General features: G+C 47.2%; 1 protein-coding gene and 1 long non-coding RNA gene across 3 annotated transcripts in view; one reads left to right on the forward strand and one right to left on the reverse strand.

Moving 5' to 3' along the window:
- The window catches only part of STN1 (STN1 subunit of CST complex), a 36,565-nt gene that overhangs the window by 14,320 nt on the left and 9,043 nt on the right, over positions 1–13,202 (forward strand). For both annotated transcript variants that reach the window (XM_084772187.1, XM_084772186.1), the window contains exons 5-7: positions 7,562–7,729; positions 8,496–8,619; positions 9,573–9,744. In XM_084772187.1, coding sequence (XP_084628313.1) covers positions 7,562–7,729; positions 8,496–8,619; positions 9,573–9,744 — 464 coding nt within the window. The remainder of the gene's footprint in view (positions 1–7,561; positions 7,730–8,495; positions 8,620–9,572; positions 9,745–13,202) is intronic.
- On the reverse strand, positions 623–10,629 carry LOC311592165. The gene is made up of 3 exons (XR_014777317.1): positions 10,297–10,629; positions 7,398–7,579; positions 623–1,071 (listed from the first exon to the last, which is right to left on the reverse strand). It is a non-coding gene; the product is annotated as an uncharacterized lncRNA (long non-coding RNA).

The raw sequence follows: 13,202 nt of genomic DNA on the forward strand, positions 1-13,202 counted from the left end.
GTTCGAGGCCAGCCTGGTCTACAAAGCAAATTCCAGGACAACCAGGGCTACACAGAGAAACCCTGTCCCAGGGGGGAAAATCCCAACTTTCCTTTGTCTGTCCTGACCAATGTTGTGCTCATTTGTTTAGTTTCCCAATGTTTTTATACTTAGGAATTTGCTCATGCTGTGTAATCTTAGCGTTTCTGTTCCTAGTTTGAGAACATCCAAGTCAGTGGCTCTACTTTGCTTAGAAGGCATTGTAGGTAGATTTAAAGACAAGAAACAAACCTGTACGACAATCAGATATCTATGGTTTTGTATGGTTTGGGGTACTTAGTCTGTGCTTATGTTAACTACTTTTCTAATTGCTGTGACAAACGAACTCTTGGGAGTGAGGGAGCATGTCCACACTATGTAGCCCTGGCTGGCCTGAACAGCCTGAACTCACTATGTAGGCTCTCTGAGATCCACCTTCCTCTGCCTTCCAGTTGCTGGGATTGAATGCAAGTGCCACCATTCCCAGCTTGTCACAGTTCAGCTGGGAAGGAATGGAGGCAGGTGAGTGACATACCTGGTCACCCTACATCCTCAGGAAGCAGAGGAAGATGAATGCTGCTGACCACTCTCTTTCTCCTTCCTGTTCATATTCATGAAGGATTCCTTCATCCTCATAGGCTGGCCCAGAGTGTGCTTCTATAGTGATTCTAGTCCAGCCAAGTGACTATGAAGAGTAACCGTAACCACCACAGTGCTATTTATTAGACAGACTGCCCTAGGTAGGACTTACTGCAAACAGTTTGTCAGGCCTGGAGGTTGGGCAAAGTACCTGCAGGGCAGGGTGCTTGGGGAAGGCCAGTGTCCACCTCCAAGACGGCTCCTTGAGTGCTTCTTCCTCTGGAGTGTGCCTCTCATGGCAAAAGAGCAAAAGGAAGGAGCCCTCTGCAGGCCCCACAGCAGCATTGACTCATCCACGCTGTCCTTGGGCTCCAAATACCTCCCAGCCCTGGTGTGTTGGTGCTGTGGTCTGGGTGATTGTCTCCAAAGGGCTGGGTAAAGGCGTGGTCCCCAGGCTTGGCAGGAATGGAAGATCTTGTGGACATAAAAGAGATGGGAACTAATGTGAGGTCCTAGGTCATTAGGGTCGTGCCACCAAAGAAGATTATGGTGCCCTTGCCTTGCTCTCTTTTTGCTTCCTGGCTCAGTATGCGACTTTCACTTGGGCACACACTCCTGCCAGGACATGCTGCACTCATCACAAAGCACAGAGACTGCCTGACCTTGGGCCTCTGAACTGTGAGCCAGAGGACAGCTCTGTTTCATAAGTGATCTGAACTGGCATTTCATTGCTGTGATGGAACACTGACTACAGTTTGACATGGGTTTCCAACCACGAGCCTTGAAGGGTACAGAAGCATTAAATCCACAGCAGCACTGTAAGTCATTTTCAGATTTATGGCTTTACTCACAATCTTCAGTCAGACAGTGCAGTTTGTCTAGCCATACCTGAATTAGGTGGAGGGTGTGCAAACTTTTTCTATAAAGGGACAGATGGTGTATGTTTTTTGTTGTGTGGATGCGATCGGCCTCAACTACTTGACACAGCCAATTTAGCTCTAAGTGATCCATGAATGATACATGAGTCAATCAGGCATGATTCTGTCCCAATAAAACTCTAAATAGGAGGCTGGGCGTGGTAGCGCATGCCTTTAATCCCAGCACTTAGGAAGCAGAAGCAGGTGAGTCTCTGTGAGTTCAAGGCCAGCCTGGTCTACAAAGCAAGTGCTGTTATAAAGAGAAATCCTGTCTTGGAGAGAGAAAAGAAAAACCCACCCAAAACTCTAAATAGGCTATAAATTGATTTGTTTTGTGGTTTAGATACTGGTTTTGTTTTCTAAATTAACTCTTTTGGAGGGGGGCAGGGTCTGGGTGACCTCAAACTTACACTGACCCATTCTGCCTCCGCCTTCCTAGTGCTGGGGTCAGAGGCATGTGCCACCACGTCCAGATTAAGTCACTCTTTTTATAGAGTGGCAAGATCAGGAGCGCTATGTAATCCCTATATTTAGTAATAGTAATGTTTTTAGATCAACACAATGGTTGTTAATACTGAGCACTCCAAGAGGAAGATGTTTGAAATGTCGGAAAGCAAATGAATCAATGAACAATTAGTTTTCATTTAAAACAGCTTTCAAATATAGAGAGATGGTGTCATGAGAAAGCCTAGAAAGGGTTCTCGTCAGGTTATACAGGAAGAGGTATTTTTAAATTACTCCCAACTCACTCGTTCTCTCCTTTTAATTTAATTGCCCAAAGTTTAAAAGCTTTCCATTAGAATGTGGCCAGAAAAGACAGTTTTTTAAAAACAATGTTCAGCTTGAGTCAAAACCATGTTGCAGTGAACTAAATAAAGACTCTAATGTGAACAACTGTGAATGTTGCGTTGACCACTATACCATGTGCACGTAGCTCAGGAGCAAAGTGGAATCAGCTTGGCATCGATGTTAGAATCTTAAAGGGGACTTATCTTCAGGATGGCCTAGACTACTAAGATGAAGTTCTGTCAGGCTCCAGGCGTCTCATTACGTTCATTAAATTACATGCTAAAGCCTTCTTCCATCAGTTCGGCTGACTCTCTAAATGAGAACTAGGCCTCCTCTCAGAGCCACGTCAGCCCAATAACGTCAGTGGTGCTATACAGAGCTGTTCATCATCTCCTGTGCTGTCCGCATAGTGGCAATGAAGTCCATAAGCACCCCGAAACTTCAGATTGCATAGACGAGGGCCTGGAGACAGGAACATGGGGAGAACAGCCTTTTAAAAAGGCAATTCTTCCCCGGGCAGTGGTGGCGGCGCACGCTTTTAATCCCAGCACTGGGGAGGCAGAGGCAGGTGGATCCCTGTGAGTTTGAGGCCAGCCTGGTCTACATTGCAAGTCCAGAATAGCCAAGGCTACACAGAGAAACCCTGTCTCAAAAAACAAAAACAAAAAAAGGCCATTCTTGTATATTTTCAGAAGAGACCCTGTGAGCTAAGCAGCCGTTGCTTTGCAGCTGGTTTCCTAGATGTCAGTTACTGCAGGTGCATGCTGCTTTGCAGATGGTTTCCTAGGTGTCAGTTACTGCAGGTGCATGGTTCTTTGCAGCTAGTTTCCTAGGTGTCAGTTACTGCAGGTGCATGGTTCTTTGCAGCTGGTTCCCTAGGTGTCAGTTACTGTAGGTGCATGGTGCTTTGCAGCTGGTTTCCTAGGTGTCAGTTACTGCAGGTGCATGGTCCTTTGCAGCTGGTTTCCTAAGTGTCAGTTACTGCAGGTGCATAGTTCTTTGCAACTGGTTTCCTAGGTGTCAGTTACTGCAGGTGCATAGTTCTTTGCAGCTGGTTTCCTAGGTGTCAGTTACTGCAGGTGCATAGTTCTTTGCAGCTGGTTTCCTAGGTGTCAGTTACTGCAGGTGCATGGTCCTTTGCAGCTGGTTTCCCAGGTGTCAGTTACTGCAGGTGCATGGTGCTTTGCAGCTGGTTCCCTAGGTGTCAGTTACTGCAGGTGCATGGTGCTTTGCAGCTGGTTTCCTAGGTGTCAGTTACTGCAGGTGCATGGTCCTTTGCAGCTGGTTTCCTAAGTGTCAGTTACTGCAGGTGCATAGTTCTTTGCAACTGGTTTCCTAGGTGTCAGTTACTGCAGGTGCATGGTGCTTTGTGCTCCCTGTGTTGCTATGGCCTTGGTCCAGCAAATGTGCTCAAGTGCTGCCACACATTACAAAACCACGGCTGTCAAAATTGTAGTTGATCAGAAAGCAGAGATTTTGAGTAAAAAACAAAAAGAGAGAGCACTCTGTCATGGCAACCCTGCCAAGACAAACCAGAGCTGTAGGAAATACATCAGCATTTAACAAATGGCTTTTCAGCCAGACGTGGTGGCACATGCCTTTAATCCTAGCACTCGGGAGGCAGAGGCAGGTGGATTTCTGTGAGTTCAAGGCCAGCCTGGGCTACAAAGTGAATCTAGGACAGCCAAGGCTACACAGAGAAACCCTGTCTCGAAAAACAAAACAAAACAAAAATGTCTTTTCAGGTAGAGAATAATATCTGGAAAGAGTTGGCCATGATCTTCCTTTCCTGCAGCTTGGATAAAGGATCCTGAAGAAGACACGCCGTGTGTCTATCCCATAAACACGCTCTGCTCTAGTGAGTCCCAGGTGCTGAATTACTAACATCAGTCAGGGGCGACAAGAGGAGTGGAGTCAAAAATCAAGATACTGCCGGGCGTGGTAGCGCACGCCTTTAATCCCAGCACTCGGGAGGCAGAGGCAGGCGGATCGCTGTGAGTTTGAGGCCAGCCTGGTCTACAAAGGGAGTCCAGGACAGCCAAGGCTACACAGAGAAACCTTGTCTTAAGAAACCAAAAAAAAAAAAAAAAAAAAAAAATCAAGATACTATGCAGCAGAGTGAACTCAAATAAATGTTAAAAAAAAAAAAGCAATGGGCAGATAAGCATCTCGGACACAGTTTGCTTAAAGCCAACAGTGCAGGTTTATCAGTACAGAAACACACAGTCTGTTGTCTCATAAAAGTAGCCAGCTCAGAGCCTGGGACAAACCAGTAATCCCAGCATTTGGGAGGTAGAGGCAGGAGACTCAGAAGTTCAAACTCACCTTTGCTATTGAGTTCCAAACCAGACGAGGCTACACCAGAACATGTTTCAAAAACCAGATATGGTTTCTTTTGTTATTTCTTTTTATTGCCTCTGCCCCCCACCCCAGACAGGGTTTCTCTGTGTAGCCCTGGCTGTCCTGGAGCTCACTCTGTAGACCAGGCTGGCCTCAAACTCACAGAGATCTGCCTGCTGAGTGCTGGGATTAAAGGTGTGCGCCGCCACCACCTGTCTTGTTTTGCTTTATATTGTTTTGTTTTGTTTTGTTTTGTTTTTAGACAGTCTCTCCTATAACCCAGGCTCGTCTTGAATTTACCACATAACTAAGACTGGCCAGAACTTCTGATCCTCCTGCCTCTACCTTACAAGTGCTGGGATCTCACCAGATGCCACCACTGCCAGTTCCTCTTGCCGTTTTAACAGACAAACAAACTTGACAGAATTGGGCTTTGTTTAGGTTTTCCAGGTTTCAGTGATGGGTTAGCGAGGGAGCCGTGAGCACATATGCGTTGCTGATGCCATGTGTGAACGCAGGGTTGGGGGTGCTTCTGGCAAACATTATAACAAGTGGCAGGTTGTAAACTCAGTGAAAGTCCTCAAAGAGAAGAAAATGATTATCTGGAGAGCCCAGTCATTTGTTGTCACAAATAGCACATAGGTGTCACTTCCTCTGTCTGTGATCTGCAAAGTTGATTCATGCATGACAGCCACGAGTGTGTGTGTGTGCGTGCACATGGCTGCGTGCATTCATGCGTGTGTGGTGCAGTCGCAGTCGCGCCATTATTACCCTCATTCCCTTGATCCATTCAGTTGGAGAGAGAGGGACATCAGAGTGGAGAAGCAGCATACACAGGGAGGTATCGTAACAGCTGAGAGTGCCCCTGTCACAGACATGAGGATACGCCGTAGACGCTTTGCTTGACAAAGCTCCAGTGACCTCCGACTGTCCAGCATGATCGCTAGACATCCAGAGCAGCTGTTGAGGCTTTGCTTGACAAAGCTCCAAAGATCTCTGGCTGATCACCACCACCTCTAAATATTATGTATGGTCCAGATGTAATGTTGTTTAGGAATCTGCTATTTCTCCTAAAACTGTTTTTTTCTCTTTATTTCTCAGCCCTAAGGAAAACCGTACAGGAAAACTTTTTCCCACAGAGACTGTTGAAAGAGGGCATCTGGCCAAAGACTTGAGATAATGGTAGAGTCTTGGGCTCTGACTGTGAGCACCCAAGCAGAAATGTATGTAAGAAAGTTAAGACCTGGACATAACAGCACCTGGCTAGGTGCTGATAGCTGTAGAAACGTTTCCTTAGAATCTGCTTTGAGAGCACTGGAAGGTGGGCTTGGAACGCCATGCTTTACAGATGCTTTACAACAGAGGACCCCTTGGTAGTCAGCCTACGCTTGGATAACACAGCTCTTGGCCTGGGACTGGAAGTAGGTCAAGTTTTTTCTTTAGAGAACATTTAGCTCTAGCTATGTTCCTATGACCATCTTACAAACACATTGGCTTTACCCCAGGGAAATTTATGGTTAAATGTTCCTGTGTATTGTATAAAAAGTAACGATCAGGCTATGCTTGCCATTGTGCAAATGTTGATTGATTTTTGTTGGAGGTTACAGAACTGTCTGTTTCTTTCTTTGTTTGTTTTTGTTTTCTTTCTTTCTTTTTTTTTTTTTTTTTTTTGAGACAGGGTTTCTCTGTGTAGCCTTGGCTGTCCTGGACTCCCTTTGTAGACCAAGTTGGCCTCAAACTCACAGCGATCCACCTGCCTCTGCCTCCCGAGTGCTGGAATTAAAGGTGTTACAGAACTTTTTGTATTTCCTTGTTACTTTGTTGATTTTTGGTTGCCCTAGTGGTTGTAAAGATGGGGGGGCGGGAATCATGATGTAATCTGTAATGGAAAAAATTCAACTTCATTTCACTAAAATACTGAGATTGGCCCAAGGAGAGGGGGCAAGCAAGTAACAGACACGAGAGAGCAAGCTAGAGAGAGATGGGGACCAGCAAGAGAGACAGAGAGATGGGCAACAGCAAGCAAGAGAGATAGAAAGATGAGAAATAACGAGCAAGGAGTCAGACAGACAGCAAGCGAGACAGAGACAGACAGACAGCTGGAAGAAAAGTTCTCCTGGCCTTTAAGACCTTCAGCTTGTACCACATAGGCCTGAGTCTCCGAGTATTTCTTTTTGCCTCCATTCCTCAACCTCTCCTCAGCTAGTTCCTCTAGCTGCTCAATTCTCCCTACCATGGATCCACCTCTCTTCTCTCCTCTTCCCCATTCCCGGAGCTGGTCTTGGGGAGCGGCACCCTTGCCCCCCCTACCCTCACCCCCATCAGATGCAAGTTGGGTTTCTCTGACTCCAGGAGCCTAATGCTGCCCTCCACACCAGACCTGACCTGTGAAAATCATCAAAGGGTAGAAATATGTTGCCAGATTAGCTAACTGAACTGCCATGTTAACACCACAGGATGCTATCTATACACACCCCAAATGCTAAAGCGGGGGAAGGGGGTTGGGGGAAGGTACAGCACAGGGGTTCAGTGTTTGCCTAGCATGCAAGAGGCCCTGGGCTTAATCCCTGATTCTTCAGAAACAGTGTAAAGCGTACAAAATAGAGGGCCGTGTAGGCTGCTGCCCCCAGTTGCTCTGAACATGAGCCTTTGCACTGGTGGTGCTGGGGTGGGAAGGACATCACAGCACCCTGGAACTTTCCACTTGGCCTCCCTCCCAGGTCTTCTCCCGCTGTTCTGCTTTTGGACACTTACAGTTTCTGCCTCTGGGTAGAAGATTTGAAAAGGTAGGAAGATCTCTTGTAACAGAGCAGCTCATCAGGAGGACGGATGTACTGGGCTCCTCTGACCTCCAACTGTGTCCCCTGCATGGAGGGACACTTGGTCATTCCTCTTCTCTTTTCTCCTGGCCCTGACAGACCCAGCTGCACCAAGCCCTGCAAGAGAGCTAAGTGTGACCTCACAGCTTAAGAAACTGCAGGAGACCACTGAGCAGAAAACCAAGATAGAAATTGGGGATGTTATCCGAGTCAGAGGCTATGTGCGCATGTTCAGAGAAGAGCGAGAAGTCTGTGCCAGCATTTATTGTAAGCACGGGAAGTTTCTGCTATTCCGAGTGTGTGCTCTGCAAATGCTTGTTTAGCTCAAAGTCAGACTTGCAAAGGTTCACCTAAGATTTAATTCTAGCGGGGGAAACTGTCTAGTGTGTTGGTTGTTTTTTCAGGAAAACAGCATTTAAAATTTTTATTTTGAAGAACATTAATTAGAAGTAAATTGGGAAATGGTGAATTACTGACTATGTAGTTGGCGAGCGCGTTTGGACAGCATCACCGTTTCTGAAGTACTTTGAATTCTAAATGTCAGTCCATTAGGGCAGGGTGCTCTAATTCTTCAGAAGGATGGGAATGTCTCGAACACCATTAAGCCCATTAGCTTTAATGAAAACAGCTAATCAGAAATAGTTCTGAATCACCCCCTCTACACTGTGTTGGCTGGTTTTCAACTGAAAATCTCAAAAGCAGCCAGGCTTTTAGATCTCCCTGCATTTTGAAGCCAGCCTGGTCTACATAATGAGTTACAGCCAGCTAGGGCTATATAGGGAGACCTTGTCTCAATAGATAAATATATACATTTCAAGTGCTGGCCCTATAGTCTGTCAGCATAACATACAAAGTGCTGGTGACAGTCTCATCCCCACCCTGGATGTGCCTGACACACATAGGGCATTGCCTTTTCTCTTGAGGGATGGCCTGGAGCTCTCCTGTGACTCTAGACTATTGCCCTGGGGTGTGTGGACATGGAGAGACGTGCTGCCACTGTCACTTCTGTGGCATCTTTCTCCTGGGTTGTTAGACAAAGTGGACGATCCAGTGTGGAATATTCAAATTGCAAGGATGCTTGAGCTGCCTCCGCTCTACAAGAAAGTGTATGACCAGCCCTTCTGCAACCCAGCCGGAAAAGAAGAGGAGGCACTGAGGTGAGTTCCCCTGTCACTGCTGAGAACGTGATGGCAGAAGGGAAGCTGTCAAACAGCCACCTGAGTACTGTGGGCTCACCCCTCTGTGCCTCAGTTTCCTCTCCTGCAAAGTGAAGGTGACTATAGCATAGAGGTTCTAGGGTTGTTCTGAGGGAAACTCAAGTATATTATAATTGGAGTTACTAAAGGAATGGGGGGAGCACAGGTGAGCATATGGATGGTGGCTGAAACTTCAAGTTAGATAGAAAGTATAAACTCACAGATCCAAGAAGCTTAGTCAACCTCACTGTGAGAACCATGGAGAAAACTACACAGGTCACATCCCCACCATAAGCCACTTATCATCCTGCACCATGACCCTGACCCTGCAAATACCTACACACACACACACACACACAATGAACCAGGACTAAGATCATGCTAGGCAAGTACTCTACTACTGAACTATATCCCCAGCCCTCTTTAACTTTTTAAACATGTAAATATATCACTTATTCAATAAGTCATATTTTCAAACACTGCAAACAGTAGATGTGGAGAGCACAGAAAGTGGGAGTTGTCTCTCAGCACAGAGGGTACCAGTGTCCTCGGGGTGGCATGGGACCCTTTAGATGGCTTTATTATATGCATGCACAAGCATGCGTGTCACTTAGATATGTAGTGGGATTTCTTGTCCCCCTCACAGAAATGGCCTCCCCTCCATGCTGTTCTTGACCCATGTTTATAATCTGTCATGAATGACTGTCAAGTCATACAGTTCCACCGTAGCTATGTGAGGGCCACTGTATGAATTACCCTTTTTGTAAAAAACGAAACAAAACAAAAAACCCTCAACAACAACCAGGCACCGCTATAAAATGGCATCTTCTAGCTAGCTTTTGATTTTATGCACACCAAAAGAAGCAAAGTAATACACTTTTCTACAGGGCGTCTTAAAACTTTGTCCCCTGCAGCAATAAAGACACTTTGGATTTTGAAGGCCTCACATTTCTGTTGAGTGAGAAAATCAAAGAATTCCTCCAGGAGAAGAAAATGCAAACTTTCTACCAGCAGGAGTTAGAAATGGTGGAGCCCTTGCAGTCCCTGGCCAGGCGGCCTGTGGTTCACAGCACCTGCTCAGACCAAGTAAGTGCAGCCTTGCTCATCGGGACTCAAGTCCTCTGTCCCCGAGGGACTGCTGAGTCACCGAGTGCACTCTGAAAGCGGAGGTTACCGGTTCTAGCATGTGCCATTTCTGTCCTGGAAGGTCACTGAGCACTAAGTTTGAAATGCAGCCGGGCCTGCCCTCTTCTGTCACCCTCCTTGGTCACTCTGCACTTGCTGTCTGAGTAGACGGTCATAACAGGCTGAGGCCACAGCACCTGCTTGCCAGGACTCTCTGAGAGGCCAGAGGACATAATTACCCTCCACCCAAGATGACGTATTGATCAGCAAGATGATGCCCGGCCAGGGATTTTAATGACTTGCTCTTTTTTCCTTGGAAAAGGTTAATCTGTCTTGTTGTAGGAAATCAAATAAAGGTCAAGTTGCGTTCAGTCAGGGTTCTAACCAAAAAGTACAAAGATTGCCAAAGAGCTCTCCTGCTCCTCTTGGTAAAGCCCAGTCTTGCACTCCTAGTTCTCGGCTGACTGCTTTGGTTGTCTGCTGCTTCCGTGTTAGTGTGAAATCAAGGCTTACCAGATATTTGGGGTCTAGGCTGACCCTTGTCTTACTGTGCTTGGGTTTGTTCCCCTTGTGTGACTCATGTCTTAACTTTTAGTCAGTCAGTCATCTTCTGGCCTCATCCACTCTGATGGCTGCTTGCACCTCACTGCCTCGCTGTCTTCACAGATTTGCGTGTGTGATGTCACTCCCCTTCACTACTCTGACCGCATTGCCTGTGGTGTCACCGGTCCTCACCGACCTTGCCCTCAGTCAGTTCCATCCATGTCTGTGACGTCACAGCCACTTGTCCCTTGCAGTCCTCATCCTGCTGCACCCTGGTCTGTGATGTCACTGGCACACACTGTTTTCCCACATCTGCTCTGTGAGAGCAGAGGCCCTGTCTGCCTGGTTCTTTGCTCTCTATGTCGGACCTCAAACAGGACTGGATAAAGCAGACTCCAGATACTTCTAACTGAAAGGAATGATGGGTCTCTCTCTCTCTCTGTTTTTGTTTTGTTTTGTTTTTAAGTTCAGATGGTCCCAGAAAGTGACAAGTGTGTTCCCTTCCCACCCTGTTCCTAATCTCATGGCTAGTCTCCTGAGCATGAACTTGGCTACATGCTGAGCTTATACTGATGACAGTGATTGTGTCCTTTTCTCATCACCCCCATGGGAAGGTGCTGTGGTCTGTAGGAGACCTGAATTTTTGGGGAACAGCGCACCTTTCTATTCTTCACTGGTAGTGCATAGAGTTCTGCTATCATCTGAAAGCGTTCAGTACCCGAACCTAAGGCTGAGTTCACGCATACACCCAGTCTCCATTCGGCCACTGTCCTGACATTTCCCAGTCTCTCCCATCACCAGCCAGGCTGCTGCATGCTGCTGGTGGAGCAGGTTCCATCTCACATCCCAGCCCCTCTTGACCCTTGCTTCTTGGATTTGTTCACACACCTAATTACCTGTTCCTGGCAACAGGCTGTGTGCCCAGTGACCCAGGATATCATGCAGAGAGATGAGGGATAGCGTTTCAGAAAACACTTGGAAAAGTTCACGTGGGGAAGGTCACGGCTGAGAGCTTTGTTCTTTGCCAAGGTTTCCTCTAAACCATCTCAGCTCCCAGCTGCCCACTTCCCATTGGCCTTCTTTTCATTTTATCGTTTAGAAGTTCAGAGCCAAACCGACCTCCTAGGGCTTCTGGTGCCTCAGTGTGTTGGCAGTAAACTCCCTCCCTTGTCTTCTTTCCCCTTTTCCTTTTAAAACATCTTCCCTTCCTGCCTCCTGAGACAGGCTTTCTCTGTGTAGCTCTAGTTGTCCTAGAACTCACCCTATAGACCAGACAGGCCTCGAACGTTGAGATCTGCCTGCCTTTTCCTCCTGAGTGCTGGGAGTAAAGGCATGCACCACCACCACCCAGTTTTTAAAACATCTTTTAAAGTGTGTGTGTGTGTGTGTGTGTGTGTGTGTGTGTGTGTGTGTGTGCGCGCGCGCGCGCACGCGCGTGCGCGCATGGGCCATAACAAGAGGCAAGGACAACCTGCCAATTGGGGCCTAAGGATCAAACCCAGACTGTTAGCGTTGGCCTCAGGCGCCTTTACTTGGAGGCAAGCACCTTTCCGGCTGAGCATCTCACAGACCCTCCTTTTCTTCTGAGACGTGGCCTTGCTCTGTAGTCCAGCTGTCCTGGAACTTGCTCTGTATCCCAGGCTAGCCTCAAATTTATAGTTTTTCTGCTTCAGCCTCTTATGTTCTAGGACTTTGCATGTGCTGTCATGCCCGGCTATGAGAAAACATTAATAAGTAGTGTAGCCCACCGTCATGCCGAGTCATGATGGCTACTGTTTACTGGAAGACTTCAGGCCTCCCCCAGTCACAGGGTTCTATAGGGAAACTTTGGAATGATTTGGTATCTTTTTGTTTTGTTTTGTTTTTGTTTTTTAAGACACGGTTTCTCTGTGTAGCCTTGGCTGTCCTGGACTTGCTTTGTAGACCAAGCTGGTCTCGAACTCACAGCGATCCTCCTGCCTCTGCCTCCTGAGTGCTGGGATTAAAGGCGTGTGCCACCATGCCCGGCTGCCATGCCCGGCCGTATGGTATCTTTTTGAAAAAACTTAAAGCAGGAAATTGTACCTGTCCAGTGCTGTATATTTTAAAAGAAATGGAGACCGTGCTGTATTTGTCTTCTTTGAAAACAATTTCTTCCATTAATTATGAATCAGTCGGTCAAATTGCACTGCTTGGGAGGTCAGTGTCACACAATTGAATCGCACTTAATAGCACCCCGGGAGACTGCCGATGCTCAGGCCATGCAGAAACCCGAGAGCCATGGGCAGCCCTGTTATCACTCCTGAAAGCTCAGTTCCCTTTCTTTCCCTTTCTCTCTTCTGGGTTTTTTCTTTTGTTTTGTTTTGTTTTGTTTTTTCTAATGTCACCTTTCTTAGGAAATCCAGAAACATGGTAAGCAGATCTTGCAAAACCATTGTTTCTCTGACAGCTGGATGAAGGTTGAGTTTGTTTGGGAGTGCAGACTATGTATATTTCAGGAAGCCACCCAGTTCCTGGCCTGCGCCCTAAGTCGCTGCATCTCAGTCTGTGAGGGATTTTGGTTTCCTGAATCGTGCATGCCTGTCATTGTTCTTTTGAAAATGACAAGCAAAACACAGGCCTCAGTCCCGGAAGCTGCTGGCTTTTCAGAAGAGACCCCTGGAGGTCTTGCTCTCAGGACTGCAGCCATTAACACAGGCTAGGAAACACATCCTGAGGTCACGAGAGGCGAGCGGCTCTGGAAAGGATGCTTCCCGTGGTGTTTGTGGTTACTGGGAGCTGAGTTGGCTTCATCCTCCCAGTCCCAGCTGCAAGTGCCTTTGCTCCCCTAGGCCTGCATGTCCTCCTCCTAATCCAGCCTTCCCGAGGAGGGAGCTGATGCACATGTGAAAGGTTGG

Source organism: Acomys minous (assembly GCF_964271855.1).
Source record: "Acomys minous genome assembly, chromosome: 2".
NCBI lineage: Eukaryota > Metazoa > Chordata > Mammalia > Rodentia > Muridae > Acomys > Acomys minous.